General features: G+C 34.6%; 1 protein-coding gene across 1 annotated transcript; it reads right to left on the reverse strand.

The window, feature by feature from the left end:
• Positions 1-2,479: 2,479 nt before the first annotated feature.
• LOC108338132 (long chain acyl-CoA synthetase 9, chloroplastic) lies at positions 2,480-15,047 on the reverse strand. Its single transcript, XM_017574856.2, has 11 exons — positions 14,356-15,047; positions 13,360-13,440; positions 12,337-12,600; positions 11,744-11,875; positions 11,441-11,614; positions 10,850-11,079; positions 8,149-8,266; positions 7,069-7,200; positions 6,720-6,854; positions 6,007-6,213; positions 2,480-2,915 (listed from the first exon to the last, which is right to left on the reverse strand). Exons 1-11 carry the CDS (start codon positions 14,800-14,802, stop codon positions 2,748-2,750), a joined length of 2,088 nt encoding a protein of 695 aa, XP_017430345.1. The 5' UTR covers positions 14,803-15,047; the 3' UTR covers positions 2,480-2,747.
• Positions 15,048-15,306: the final 259 nt, after the last annotated feature.

Genomic DNA, 15,306 nt, shown 5'->3' on the forward strand with positions numbered 1-15,306 from the left:
ATTGTTCCACAAGTATTCAATATAATATTATATCATAATAAAATATTAAAAATGAGTATCAAGATAACACTCTTCAAAACCATTTCAAAACTTAGATCATAAATGCTCGTGCCAGCATGAGTGATTATCAATAATCATAGACTATCTTTATGCAGATGATGATAGTGAATAATGTGAAGACATGATAAAGTTTTACTTGAGCCCCACGGTGAGCGTTGGTGATCTTACCTAGATCTTGAGCATGGACTTTGTGAACATGTGACAAGATCCTAACGGTGCTTTGATTGCTCCTTCTGTTTGAATAGGGTCACCTCATGGATGAGAGGGAAAGACCCACCTACAAAGACTCTCTAACGCTCAAGTCAGTAAGAGAGTTAAGATATATTATATGAGAGTAATTATCAAGTATCAAGTGTGAAGTAAGTATCCCTTGAGAGTTACTCTTATATTTATAGGATCAACATGCGTTGTGGTTCTATCCCTATTAGAATAATACTTACCTAGAAAGTATAATAATAGTCTAATAATAGAATAATTAATAATAACCAAAATGTCAAACTATTGAAATTTAGTTATAATATATAAATATGACCCAAATAGGTATTTTGAGCTACTCGATAATGAAAAGTCTAAAATAACCTTGTTGGACCGTTAACTTAATATGTCTTTTGGGTCGAGTAGAAACAACATAAAACAAGTAGGTTTTGTTTGAGTCTCATTTTTTTTTCCACCTTCATCGACAATAAGTGACAAAACACTCCTCCTTTCCTCCTTCTAAGAAGAGTTATTTATTACTAATTCACATTGTTCTCTTCAAGCTTGTTGTATTGGCAACTGGTTAGTAGTACTTGAAAAAACATGAAGGTTTCTGGCCTCTTTGCTTTGCTCTTGGTGGTTGGAGCAACTGTGATGTTCTTTAACATCTTAAGTCCAACAAGGGCCTTTGGGATACCTGGTATATATCTTCTTCCCTTGTTACTCTTTGTTTTATTTGAGAAAATTAGTTAGATATCTTCCAATAATGCCAATCAATTTCTTTTGTCTTGTGTTTTGTTATTATCACTATGCGAGTTGTGCTTGCATGCAGCGGTGGCAGTTTCCAATCCAAAACTCCTTGGAAAAAACTATCATTCTTTATTTTCTGCTTTTTGTGTTTGATTTTCTGTAGTAGACAAACTATTTTTGTTATTATTCTGTTGTTTGACTTGAAACAACTATAGTGTTGTTTAGCAACAAACATTGAGTCCTTTATTTATAATCTAACAAGTTTCTAATGACATCTCAGATTTTATTGAAACCAACAGTGGTGATAAAGCCTCACGGATTGCAGAACGGAGGAAATTGAAGGTATGAATGCTTTACAATCCTTGGACTAAAGCTCTGACACTTGATCATGCTGGTTAGAGCAATCAAAAATGATGATGATGTTATTACATAGTAAATTTGATGTGTTAATATTAAGTACCTTGAAAGTAATACCTAGATGAATTTTACTTATTGAATAATTGATGTAAAACTTTTACACTTACAAAGTGCATGAAAAATCAGTTGTGCCTTTAAGCATCCTATGTACTGGCCAATGTAAAAGGTTAGATTGAACAAAACTAACATGGGATGAATTGATTTAAAGTTAAAATTTCTACTTTTAAAAAAACTTTTCAATTATTTAAAACTTATTTTTATCAAACCTTGAACTTTGACCTTAATTAACTTTAAACTTTGAACTTATATTATAATTAAGGATCATGCAAATTTCTAATTTTGTTAACTTTTAGAATAAAAGATTACGTTGAACAGAACTAATAGGGGATGAATTACTTTAAAGTTAAAGTTCTGATTTTTAAAACTTTTCAATTATCCAAAACTTATTTTTATCGGACTTTGAACTTATAATAACAAAATATCATAGTATTAAACTTTTATAAAATGTGTGAAAATTTAATCTTGTTGCAACGAAACAAAGAGAATAAGAAATAAAAACAAGTCATACAAAAATTTTAGACGGGTTCAAATCAATAATAATAAGTTGGTGAATCACTCTAGAGAGTGATCATAAATAACTGTAAAAACAACCAAAACAATAGACTATTATAACCATAAATATAAAATGAAACATGTAATAAAACCTTTAAAATAATGAAAAATATAACCACAAGGAAAGAAAAACACTCTTGAATACCTGATGAAACACACCTTTAAATAATCACGAGAAATGAAAAACCACCTCTTGAAAATCGACAAGAAAAAAAAACACTTCCCTTAAAAAACCTTAAGGGATGAATCAAGAATCCTAACAACAGTAATAGCACCTTATCACACAAGAACCCTCTTGGAAGAACTTAAAGTCACTCTTTTAACACAAAGGTTAAACCAAAGCTTACTATAGTAGTCATTTAAAATTTTTCTTCCTTCCATCTGATTTAGCGGAATCAGGATGCACCGATGGTTTTGGAACAAAACACTTTTTAGAAGGGAAAAGTGGCAAACAAACATAATATACTGAGTAACTCTATAATTGGAAAATTGATACAACAATAACGTCTGATAAAAGTTCATTTTACAGTGTTACTACTTCAGTAAATTAAATTATTCAACGTATTGGCCTTCTGCACGTAATAAGCCTCACTTTGCATGATAAACTTCAAATGGAAAAAACAAAATGATTAACAAAAAAATACAAAACCCTTCTCACCTCAACCTGCCCTATGCAAATGGGAAATGCTGGTAAAAAGATTAGTGTCCTTAGCCTATGAAGCATACAACTTTGTAAGTTCCTCATTAAAAGTCTTTTTTATTGCCTCCCTCTTGAGTTTGAGAGCAGCAGTAACAAGGCCAGACTCAGGGGTCCATGGATCTGAAAGCAATTTAATTTTTGAAGGAATCTCAAATTTCTCCAGATGAGCCTTCTTTCCCTCCTGCCAATAGTTTCATTAAGAGAACTTCTATTCTTAATATTTTTCACAATATTATATACAATTACGTGAGATAAAAAAAAGGAAGAGAGAAATGAGAAATAAGATGCGCTATTTGATAGAAAGAGATTGAAAATTTGAGGTTTAAGAAAATGTTAAAGGAATATTTTAACTCGTTCACAGACTAAGATAACAAAGGAGGAACACATGGAATGTTGATTCAAAGAATGTATGTATGCATACTAGAAAAAGTGCAAACCTTTTCTTTTAATTGTGAAATTTGGGACTCACACCAAACATAACTAATAACAGGGAACTAAGTGGGATATCTTTGGTGTAACGTATGTTACAAGATATAAAATCAAGAACTAATATCAAGTTAGAAATGAACTTTACAACCTAATATAAGCCCCTTTGTCTCCTAGGGACTTTTTATAACATGCAAATTTTATACAAGTAAACATCACCAAATCTGTATAAATATTTAAAAAGGATGAAACACCAGCTACATAAATCTACACGGCATGTCTTTTTAACCACAAGCAAAATCTTATAACTTTGCCTTCCTTGGCTTTTAGGTTACTTTTATCTTGGATAATCGGCTTGTAAAGTGAGGTTTGCATCTACTTATATACTTTAAACTGACTTTATTACTAGTCAATATGAGACTTTCAATACACCTCCCTCGTGCCGAGATATATACATTTTGTGTGTGGGATTAGACATCAATGGATGGTCCGATAGTGGCTCAATAGCGGGTGAAATGATATGTCCAAAAAACATAAATCTCATTACGATAGACTCTAACTTATGGTTCTTATACCATGTTAAGAAATGAACTTTAAGACTAACTCAATCCCAAAAAATCGGCTTGTAAGGTGAAAGTCAATATGAGACTTTCAATACACCTCCCTCACGCCGAGATATATACATCTTGTGTGTGGGATTAAACATCAATGGATGGTCCGATAGTGGCTCGATAGCAGGTGGAATGATATGTCCAAAAAAAACATAAATCTCATTAGGATAGGCTCTAACTTATGGCTCTGATACCATATTAAAAAATGAACTTTAAGACTAACTCAATCTCAAAAAATCGGCTTGTAAGATGAAGTTTGCACCCATATATATACTCTAAATTAGTCTTATTTCTAGTTGACGACGTAAGACTTCCAACAATAATTATTGGTTGTTTTCTTTAACCATGTAGAAATTAGAAAATGCCATCTCAATTTGATCCTTCTTATTGTCATGATAAAACGCCAAATCAATGACTTGCTTTAAATAGTATAAGTCAAGGATAGAGGACAGCACAATAAAATGTCAATGTCATGGTCACAATAAACACACAATTATGACCCTTTTGTAAAAGGAGGATCACTATTTTTCTGATGATAAAAGCTTTTCAAGACATTGAACAAGATGTATCATATTCATATTCAAAAGTGGCCCTACTCTATTTATAATAAAAGAAATATAGGCTAAACTCAAAATACAAATAAGGACTAATAACAAACTAAGTAAAGATAAAAGATAAAGATAATATATCTAACACTCCCTCTCAAGTTGGTGCATACAAATCGTATGCACCAAGCTTGTTACCAATTTAATCAATAAAAAATTAGTGAAAATATTTGCTTTTGCACTCAAGTGACACCAAATTGTTAATGATTTGCGAAAACGACATAAAAGATGAAATATCAACCCAAAAGACCTCCTTGAGCAACAAATATGGGAGGTTGCTCCATATAAATTTCTTCTTGCAAATTGTCGTTGAAGAATGCATTATTGACATCCAATTGATAAAGAGTGCAAACAAAGGTTAACAAACAACTAATAACAGCTGTGGAGAATAATATTAGACAGCGGTGGACAACCGCGAAACTTTGACAAAGAAGATTACCATCAATAGCAGACAACAACAAACTGTAGGGACTAAATTGTCATTAGTAATTGATAGGGGCCTGCAATGGTGGACAACAACAAACTACAAGTACTAGATTGCCATCAGTAACGGATGGTGGCCTAGAGTGGTTGACAACGATAGACTGCAGGGACTAGATTGGACCACATAGAAACAATGAAGGTAGAAGATCTAACTCTTCAAAAGAATGGTCTTCTTTATTCATCAAAGCACCTAGAAACAGACTCTCCCAATGGTGAACATTGGTGGACAAGGCAACAAATAGTGGACAACAATGAAAAAGACTCTAGTAGAGAACTGAAATTAGGAGAATAGGACTAAGGTACTCAAACATAGGTGTTGAAACATAAAATTCTTAGGACTACTAGTCGAGACAATCAAAATCGTGTTATCACTAGTCAAATCTAGAACTTCGACTATGGCAACAAAGGGTGTCGGTGACACCGACAGCGGCGGTAGACGGCAGTGCTGCTGGTTGCAACAGTAGACAGCACCGCCGCCGACAGCGGTAGGTGTCGTGACAGAGGCGACAATTTGTTTTTTCTCAAAAGAATCTTAGGCTCTAGATACCATGTTGAATATAGTGAAAAAACTATGTATGAAATTAATCTCCCTCTTGTTGAATATATACATATTTATAATAGAAGAAATATGGGCTAAGTCCAAAATACAAATAAGGGATAATAACAAACTAATTAAAGATAAAAGATAAAGATAAGATAAAGATAATATATATAATACTCCTCCTCAGGCTGGTATATACAAATCGTATGTACCAAGCTTGTTGCTAATATAATCAATAAAGACTTAGTGAAAATATATGCTAAGTGACACCAAATTGTTAACGAATATGACATAGAAAATGAAATATCAACCCAAAAGAGAGCATGTGAAATCCAAGTTGCAACTTTTAACCATTCCACATTTTTCGTGTACAAAATATGGTGTTACATGATTTGTTTTCTAAATTTGCATATGTGGTTGTTTGAATACAAGACAAACCCGAGATAAATTAGGACGTAACTCTAAAGTTAATTACAAAATTTGCTTTCGTTAACTTTTAAGTCTATAATGTATTATTGATTTAGACAAGTGTACTTCCTAGAAAATGACATTAATTCCTAATCATTACCACTAGATTGTTAAGAGAATTTAGGAAAGTGGGCATACCTTTACAAGTGATGCATGCACCTCCTTCACAGTTTCTTCTTTTGCACACAGATCTAAAAAATTGACATATGAAATTCCTTGTTGTGAAGCCCATTCCTCCAATGTGAACTGAGAACCCACCACAAGTGCCACACAGTAACTGTGGAAAGGGTCAGCATGGACCATAATATTGTCCACAAAGGGACTAACAATAAGAGCTGCCTCAACCTGCATTTAATAAGTTGGTCATGTAGGAAAATGTTTTAGAATGGTGCATGCTACAAAGTTGTTGAAAAATATGCCTAAATACCTACAACATGAAGATGGGAATTTTAATTTCTCAGAAAGGAGTAATATTTTATCAAGTTATTTTAAGCATAGGATACACTTAGAATTTGAATTTCCCCTTACACTTTTAACTCCAGTATAGTGCCAGTAACACATTCTCTAACAAACCTTTTACTATTGGCTAAATTTTCTTAAAACTACAAATTTTAATGATTCTTACTTTCACAGTAATGGATTCCGATCTTGATCCTGCAGTTTTTTAAAAGTTTTAACCAACACTGGAATGAATGTTAAAAAGAGCATGTTTGAGAGTTTATTGCTAACACTAACAACTCTAAAAATTGCTAACACTAAAAAGAGAGCTTAGCAATAAAAGTATTAGTGGTCCTTTCAATAACACAACTTTTCCTTAAAAAAAACAAAAAAGAAGTATTATCCATATATACCTTTCCCAAGGAGACATATTCTCCATGCTGCAGTTTAACAATGTCCTTTTTACGGTCAATGATTTCAAGGCATCCATCTGGATGAAATCTGCCAATGTCACCAGTGTAAAACCACCTCATGCCTCTTTCATCAACCTTCACAACAAGTACAAATTAATCTCTTCCTCCCCCCACATAAAAAAAGTGTAACAAAATACAGACAGACATTGGACAGAAAAAATGTGTAAGATGAAATCTTTCAAATTGACTAAACAGAACTTTTATGGCAATAGTGGAAAATCGGAAGTGATACATTATCCCAGTTTTTTCTCCCCAAAGAAAAATAACAGAAAAGACCATCGATACAAACCTTGTACGATTCATTCGTTTTTTCTTCATTTTTGAAATACCCTAGAGTGACATTTGGACCACCAATTACAATTTCTCCACGGGGCATTGGTGAGTCATTTGTTAAATATCCACCTTCAGGCCAGTTGATTAGCTGTGGTAAGAAAAGCAAATGTTCATTAGAAATACTCTTTCACGGATACCAGAAAGAAAAGTAAACTGCCATGATTAGATATCTAGAGTAGAAAATACATAATGATGACTCAATCTTGAGGCCCCTTTACATTGCACCATTATACAAGGAAGATCATAGATTTTATCTATTTCTATAAAATTTTACGAGCTACAAATCACCAATGACAACAAGATTGAAGAAAAAAGGGAAATAGTTGACATCCATTACATCCACTTTAGAGTTGTGAGAAGGCCTCCACAAAGTCGTAAAGTACATAGGTCACACTTGGAAACATTCAAACAGTGACTTAAAAACATTTATGGATAGATTTGAAAATATTTTCTATTTTGATATATACATATAAAGTACAAACCTCAGATAGGTTAACTTTTTTGAGTGAGTAAAACCTAGGACCTCATGCATATACATCTCAAATCTCCTACCACGGGGTCAACTCTAGTAGTTCAAATAGGATACAATAACACCAGAAACATCTTTCAAAAAACTTAAGAAAAGGTACATGCTCACAAGTTACTTAAGACTAGAGTACTAGTTAAAAATGGTAGAAAATCAATGACAACCATGGTTATAAACAAGACCTTTTGTGAAAAGAAAATGGTAAAATGAGTATAGAAAGAGAACAAACTTCCTATTCTAGTAATTTCTCCACTTGCTAAGAAATTTTACATAACGTGACTTAACAAGATTTACTCAAGATAGGTAACCCATGCATATATACACGACCGTGTTGAATGATCGCCATCAAGAATTGTTATCCGAGTATGATTGTAAGGTTTTGTATTACTTCTCATGATTAATGTAGCAAGGTCCATGCTATGACATTACTCCCCTCCCCATAAGCAAAAATTAAAAAAAAAATGTGCCATTCAAGTTGCATGAAGATAAATTGATCTAATCTATAATTACCTTAATAAATGAGCATGGAAGAGGTGGTCCAACACGACCAACAGAAGTGTCATCAACATCAGAGAATGTCCCACCAGCACAAGTCTCTGTAAGACCATATCCTTGACCGATTGGAGCACTGAATATGACCATACATATATGAAAAAATATAATAATGGAAATGCAAAAAGGCAAAAGCACTGGAGTAGAAACTAGTAACATTTCCTTTTGTGGAACACTCAAAAGTGAATGAAGTAATTTATCCTTTAGAAGGTCATTCCACACATAACACATACATCGAATTTTAAAAGGAAAAATGCTGGCCCACAAAAGATTCAATTTTTCTTTGTTTACGGCAACTATCAAGGTCAATTACAACTTCCAGAAGTTACGTTTGAAATTTTCATCACAAGCCTCCCTATCTAGATTACATACTCTTTCATAATATTCTGACTTGTGTTGGTTCAGATTGTTTTGGGAGAAAATATAAAACATTCGTTTCTCTAAAATAAGAAGTGAGAAATCATTACAAGGTTGATAGAACAGTATCCTAATATTTATTAAGTCTGATCCTCAAGTTGGTCCTCTAGGCTTAAAGTTCTAATGGTCAACCAGTATAGTAAAATAAATGGTCAAAACTTATTACAAGTTTCACCACACCACCTAAAATATGAACAATAATTGTTGGGTATCCAAGTGTGAGTCCAAGTCCCACATTTGATAGAATTGAGAAAGTAGGGCAGTATATAAAGATAAAAGACCCATTAACCCATTGCCTTAAGGTTTTGGGTAAAGAGTGGTGTCGATCCCTTGTATAGTTGGCTTAGATGTTATTGGTGTTTGTGCAACCCACATGGAACTTCCTCCTCGATAGACCCAACAGTGGTATCAGAGCCGATGGTTTGTCTTAATGACCGGCTCGGACGAGTATAATGATCCCTATACCGAAAGTCTTCCTGGCAAAGGGTATTCAGGTAAGCAAGTTCCGTTAAGATACGGTGGTTGGAAAGGGCTACTCGTGGTTGTGGTTAGTTGGGAATGCTTCCGCTGGAGGGGGAGTGTACCTATGTGGAAGGGACTCACCCTTGAGGGGGAGATGTTGGGTATCCAAGTGTGAGTCCAAGTCCCACATTGAAAAGAATTGAGAAAATAGAGCAGTATATAAAGATGAAAGACCCATTAACCCATTACCTTAAGGTTTTGGGTAGTTGGCTCAGATGTTATTGGTGTTTGTGTAACCCACGGGTAACCTCCTCCTCGATAGACCCAACAATAATATCTCTTCAAAGTTAAAGATAAGCTAATATTTGACATGTCTATGCATGATGCAATTTAATACAATGGTTATGTTTTGGAGAATATTTCTTTCTCTTTTGATTAGCTTGTAAAATAGGGTTTCTTTCAATCGACACTTATTTTATATGGATTTCAACTTTGGAAAGATTAGCTAGATTTGAGTTGATTTGTCTTTCATGCATAGCACGAATGATGAGAACCAGAAAAAGAAGTCTTCAATTAAAGAAGAAATTGGAGAACAGATCTCAAGAAGACAAATTAAAGAATATAAAAATGTAATAAATTTAGAAGAAAGTCTCCCACATGAAAAACGTAGCTTGAAAATAGGCCTAGGTTAGAATAGCTTGTTTGGTTTTTAGAATAAGTCTAACCTAGGGTAGAATAAAAAAACCCTGAGTGTATATGTTAGGAGCAATCCCAAACACTCCTTAAAGGCTTGTAGTGCAATAAAAGAGCACATCCTCTTCATTTAAAATCACACCTTTTTATAATAGAATACACTTTAACTTGAAAACTTGAGAGTGAAGTTCTTTTGTGAGAAGAATGAGCTTGGTTGAGTTTTCCCAAGATCCTCTCTTCTTGTCTTCTTGGACTCTCCAAGAAGAGGCTCAAGAGACCCTCAAGGATCTTAGCCACCCTACCCGTAGACCCTAGGGTGTGTACACCTCTAACAAGAAAATTCTTGAAAAAGAGAATGAATTTTATTATTTTCTTTCATGTCTATTACATTCACCTTATCTCTATTTGTAACAATCTAATCTTCTAAAAAAGGGAAATAAGAAAACAATATACTGAAAAATAAACTAGAAGATCCTACAGATATTTTCTCTAATTAGGAAGATTCTATAGATATTTTCTCTAATTAGGAAGATTCTATAGATATTTTCTCTAATTAGGAAGGTTTTCCTCTAATTACAACATAAATACTCCATCCTTCCTCACTCCTTTTCCATTTCCACTTGCACTATCATCGATTGTCTTATTCATTCCATTTCTTGCATCTAATTGTGTAATCTTGTTGAGATTCCACCCTTCTACCTTTTCCACATCCTTTAGCCATCAAGATACACCCCAAAAGCATAAACACCATTTGCCATATACACCATCCACCAACACTCACCAATACCCCATACCTAGACTATTTGGCCATTCCTTTCTGCAACAAAACCCTACAAAAAAGATGGCCAAAAAGATCCAATCATCTTCCAAGACTTTCTTGGAAGCTTGTTTCTCTTTTGTGTCTTGGGTTCTTGGGGACTTCTAGTGGACTTTCCTGGTCAGGAGCCTTGAGAGGACCTCATCATCAATGAGCTTTTGTGTTTTTGATGTTCTTGGTTTCTCTCAGGAAAATGTCTTACCCTCTACACTTTTTCACTCATTTTTATTTATTTCAAAGATAATGCATACATGTAATGACAAGACTGACCCGAGACAAATGTTGATGAACTTCTGGGTATCACCAGAAAGGGGAGCACCACCAGATAGTATAAAACGGATACGGCCGCCCAGAATAGCTCGGACCTTTTTGAACACAAGAAAATCCCAAAGAGCCTTTTCCAAACCCCAAGCTCCAAGCCAACTACCATTAACTGCTTGCAACCTCCGGGCATAGGCTAAATAAAACAATTTCTTTGGCAATCCTCCTGTTGCATTTACCTGCATTGACAAGTTTTTAAGTCCTCAATCTCACCCAACTAGACCATGTTTGGATAAACTTCTCTATAAATAGCTTTAAGAGATAAAACTAAGATAAAATGCATTGAACTTCTCAAGCTAAAATTAACTCATACAGTTTAGTTGCTCGAGAAGCTATATAAAAACTAGAACTTTTATATATGTAAAGTGTATCAGTTGATTTTGGCTAATGCAAAAAGCTCAATTCATTTTACCTTCTTTTGTATTCTTCTATATGAGCAAGAAAAGTTCATCCAAACAATGCAACTAGCTTTCTAACATACATGTACCCTTGACGTGTTCAATGTAGGAGTGCAATCACACAAGTCACAAATCAAAGTACCTTCTTGAACACTCCATCACGAACACGATCAAGAATTGCTGGTACAGCTGCCATTAGAGTTGGACTCAGTGCAGTAGCATCCCCCTTTGTTCCTTTCTTAATCTTGTTTGATGTGTCAGTAAGGGTCAAAGGAGATCCATATCCTATAGGAACTCCAACAGCTGCCATCAAATTCTAACTTGTATGCAAGTTTGTTAAAACATGAAATAAAGGAGAACAGAAGAAATTAATATGGAAATAAAATCAATGCCCTTAAAAAAGAAATATTCAAAGAATGTATTCAAGAACACTGTATTCACATACCTCAGCTGCTAATTCTAAGATATGAGCCATCGGCAAGTATGCAAGATATATATCCTTGGTCCCAATATCGGGAACAATGGTCATGACAGCAGAGAGTGTAGCTAAGACATTGCCATGTGTCATCATCACACCCTGTGCAAAAGAAAGATTAAAGAAATAGCAAAATAACATTAAGGTTAAACTACTTGTTTGATCCTAGTTGTTTCCATTTTAGGTTTTAGTCCTTGTACAAGAAAACTGAAAAGTTTAGACCACGCCTAGTTTTTTTGTGAGAGCAGATCATTTATGTGGCGGTTTCACTGTCAGAAATTGTTTTCTAATGCTAGTAAAAAGGACCAAAACTAACTTTTTGTGCGTGCACAGGAACTAAAACTTTAGTTTTCTTGAGCAGAGGCTAAAACTTAAAACGAGGGAAACTATAAGAGCAAGTGAATAACTTAACCCAGTATAAATAAGAGAATAAAAAGGGAACAAAAAGAAGCCAAGAAAACATATTTTAGACATTCTAAAACACTGTGTAGAGCAGTCAATCAAGTAAAAGGATACAAGAAATTGAAATTGGGAGAGCTACACATCTCAAAGATGCTTCTGACCTTGGGTAATCCCGTACTTCCACTTGTATACATTATAACTGCAACATCTGCTGAAAGTGGTAAATCAGCTTCAACAGGGTTTTCTCTGCCAAGTCTCTCAACCTCAGAGAACGAAGTGATTGTCCAGTTATATGCAATAGAAGAGGCATCAGATGGGATATCATCATCCATGCAAATCACACGTTTCACTGTGTCAAGTTGTCCACTTATATTTACTAGTGTTTTCATTTCTTTTCGCCCACAAATTACTGTTGTAACCTCTGTCTGGAAAAGGTTTTTGAAAGTGAGTTCGTACCAAAACAAAGAGCACACAAACTTAAACAAGGCAAACACAAACATTTCAGCAAACCATATTAAGTTCTAGAAAGTAAAAAACAACTGTGAGAACAAGCCCTGGCTATATAAACAACTTTACGAGACAGATTCAATTTTCCGAAGCTCAATAAACTAAAAATGCTAGAACTTATTGGTTGAGGAAATGTGTGATGTTCAAGTTTGCTCACCAAAAAATTGTGGACAATAACATAGTTTATTTCTTTAGAAAACCTACAAACTAACTACAGCCTTGTGTTAGTTGCTTATATAATGCCACCTCATGATGTAGCCAAAATTTGTTTGGTGCACTGAATTGAAGAGGATTTAGAAATTGCAAGAAGCATTTTATACATTGACATTTGCTGTGAAATAGAATTGTGTTCATGACATTCTAGTACTCTACCAGATAGCCAGTCATTGATTGCTACTGTGCATTTCCTAGCAAAGTTATTAGTTAACATACATCAAAAGAGGCTGGCCATATTGCTTTAGAAATTTAATCACACCTCTTTCCTTTTTTTTCTCACATGTCATATACGTGACAAGTGCTAAAAAATTGATCCATCGTATATATACAATCAAACGTGGCAAACTCGTATTATCCAAGGGTAAGATCCACTGGATTGTGATGAGGGTATACAGCAATTAGCAGGACATCCCAGGCATAGATGTGTGAGAAATAAGAGACAAAAGAGGAGTAACAAAAACCTCATTCAATGAATATGATAAAGCTTCCTCTCCCAATGATGCATACATAGTAACTACTGTCACATTTCGCCTGAAACAACCCTGAAGAAGCAAAAAGAGGGAAAGAAAAACCATGTCAAGTTATTTCCCCCTTATTATAGGGAAGAGTTATCAGTACACAATATTATCCTTCCTATGCAAAGAAGTTGTTTTCACATTGCAGTTCATGACAATTGATATCAAAGTGCAACTTTACCCATGGACCAAGTGTAACCTTCTTTAAATGTCACGAAGGTGTGGTTTCTTTCTATCTTGCAAAACTTCAAAGACAGATTTTATATTTCTTAAGTAAGTTTTTCCAATCAAATTTCCCACTTGATAAATAAAAGAATGGCGATGACTCTAATGTGCAAAAAAACAATTCCAGCATTACCATAGAAGTGTGACCAGTTCGTGTGTAGTGAATGAAATAAGTAAAAATTAAATAATTGCCACCAACATTTCATCGAGTAGAAAATAAATAAAAAAAAATTCACAAACCTGAGGTGTTAGAATCAAAATGAAAGTGTGTTCAAGTCAATAAATTTCTGCAGATATAAAATGTCAAGCGTAAACCTATATTTTTATAATTACGTAAATCTAATCTTACTCATTTTTACACAAAACATCCTATCTTACTTAATTAGTTAATAAATTTAAATATTTTCCAGAAAACTGCCTCAGATACATTTTATTTTCCATACTTTTCAATTTCGTGAACTTAATCCCATAACTTTTTGCAAAAAAATCATTTTTCTACCATCTTAATAATAGAATTTTAATTTATCCTTGAATTTAATATTTCACAAAAATCTTGATGTAACATGACACCATTGTCATAACATTTATAAGACCGACACTTTAGTATGTTATCATCACATTAATATTTCTTATCAAATAAAAGATGTTAAATAAAAGTGTACACTTAAATTCGTAGAAAAAGCAAATCCAAAAAAGAGTTTAACCAGGCAGCAGAACCTGAAGAGCCATAAACCACTCTTGGCGCGTGTCAGCGAAGATGGCGGCGCGTTCCTCCCTGGCATGTCCGAGGAAGGCTAACCCGGAAGCGAAGCTCGAAACGACATCGAAGACCGTATCGTAGGAGAGCCAGCCGTAGTCTCCCAAGTGAAGCTTCTCGAACGACCTGCCGTCGGGGCTGCTCTCCACTTCCCTCGCCAGCACCACGCGCGTGCCAAGGAGGAGCCTCTCCGCATGCGTTTTGCACGCCTCTTCGAAGAGCTCTGCGAGCGTGGCAACGCCTTCCCACGCGCTCTGGACCGGTGACTCAAACCGGCTGTTTTGGACAACCAGACCGGCCTCGCCGCCGGTTTGGACCGGAACGCCGCGTCTTTTGGGAGGATTCTTGTTGCGTACGAGAAGCGTGACGAGGAGAGGGAGTATGACTCCAAAAATGTAGGGACTCATGGTGTGTGTGTGTGTGAGAGAGAGAGAGAGAGAGAGGCTTAAATTAAGTAAACGGAAGAGAAGAGAGAGAGAGAGAGAAGAGAGTGTAGCTTTGGGGAGAACGATGCAGTGAACGTCGTTGGAGTTTCAGTAGGGAACGAGTTCCCCAACTTGGTTTGGCACAAGTGCTTTCAGATTTGTTTTGTCGTCAACTTTTCTTTTCTGTTCGTTGGTTTTCCTTGGATTAGGTTGCCAACGTGGAAACAGATGCCTACCCGCAAAAGCGGAGAATAATGGAAAGGAAATTATTATTCCACCAAATTACACTACTAAAGTCTCCAAAAATTCTTTCCTTCTTTTTTTTAATTTAATTTTTATAACATTTTTTAAAGACATATTACAGCTGTCGAATAATGACGGTAATCACGGTAATTTTTTTACACAAATTATTATTACGCTTCTTACGTAATTTCACTCTTTTAATATATATATATATATATATATATATATATATATATATATATA

The sequence above is a fragment of the Vigna angularis genome, chromosome 7, assembly GCF_016808095.1.
Source record: "Vigna angularis cultivar LongXiaoDou No.4 chromosome 7, ASM1680809v1, whole genome shotgun sequence".
Taxonomy (NCBI): Eukaryota; Viridiplantae; Streptophyta; class Magnoliopsida; order Fabales; family Fabaceae; genus Vigna; species Vigna angularis.

What these genes read in the sequence shown, in the direction of transcription:
- LOC108338132 (XM_017574856.2), bottom strand. Translation starts at nt 14,802, where the DNA reads ATGAGTCCCTACATTTTTGGAGTCATACTCCCTCTCCTCGTCACGCTT. An exon ending in TTCATCAACATTTGTCTCGG is followed by an intron (nt 8,267 to 10,849) that starts GTCAGTCTTGTC and finishes GGTCATATTCAG; the next exon opens with TGCTCCAATCGGTCAAGGAT. An exon ending in AAACGAATGAATCGTACAAG is followed by an intron (nt 6,855 to 7,068) that starts GTTTGTATCGAT and finishes CTTGTTGTGAAG; the next exon opens with GTTGATGAAAGAGGCATGAG.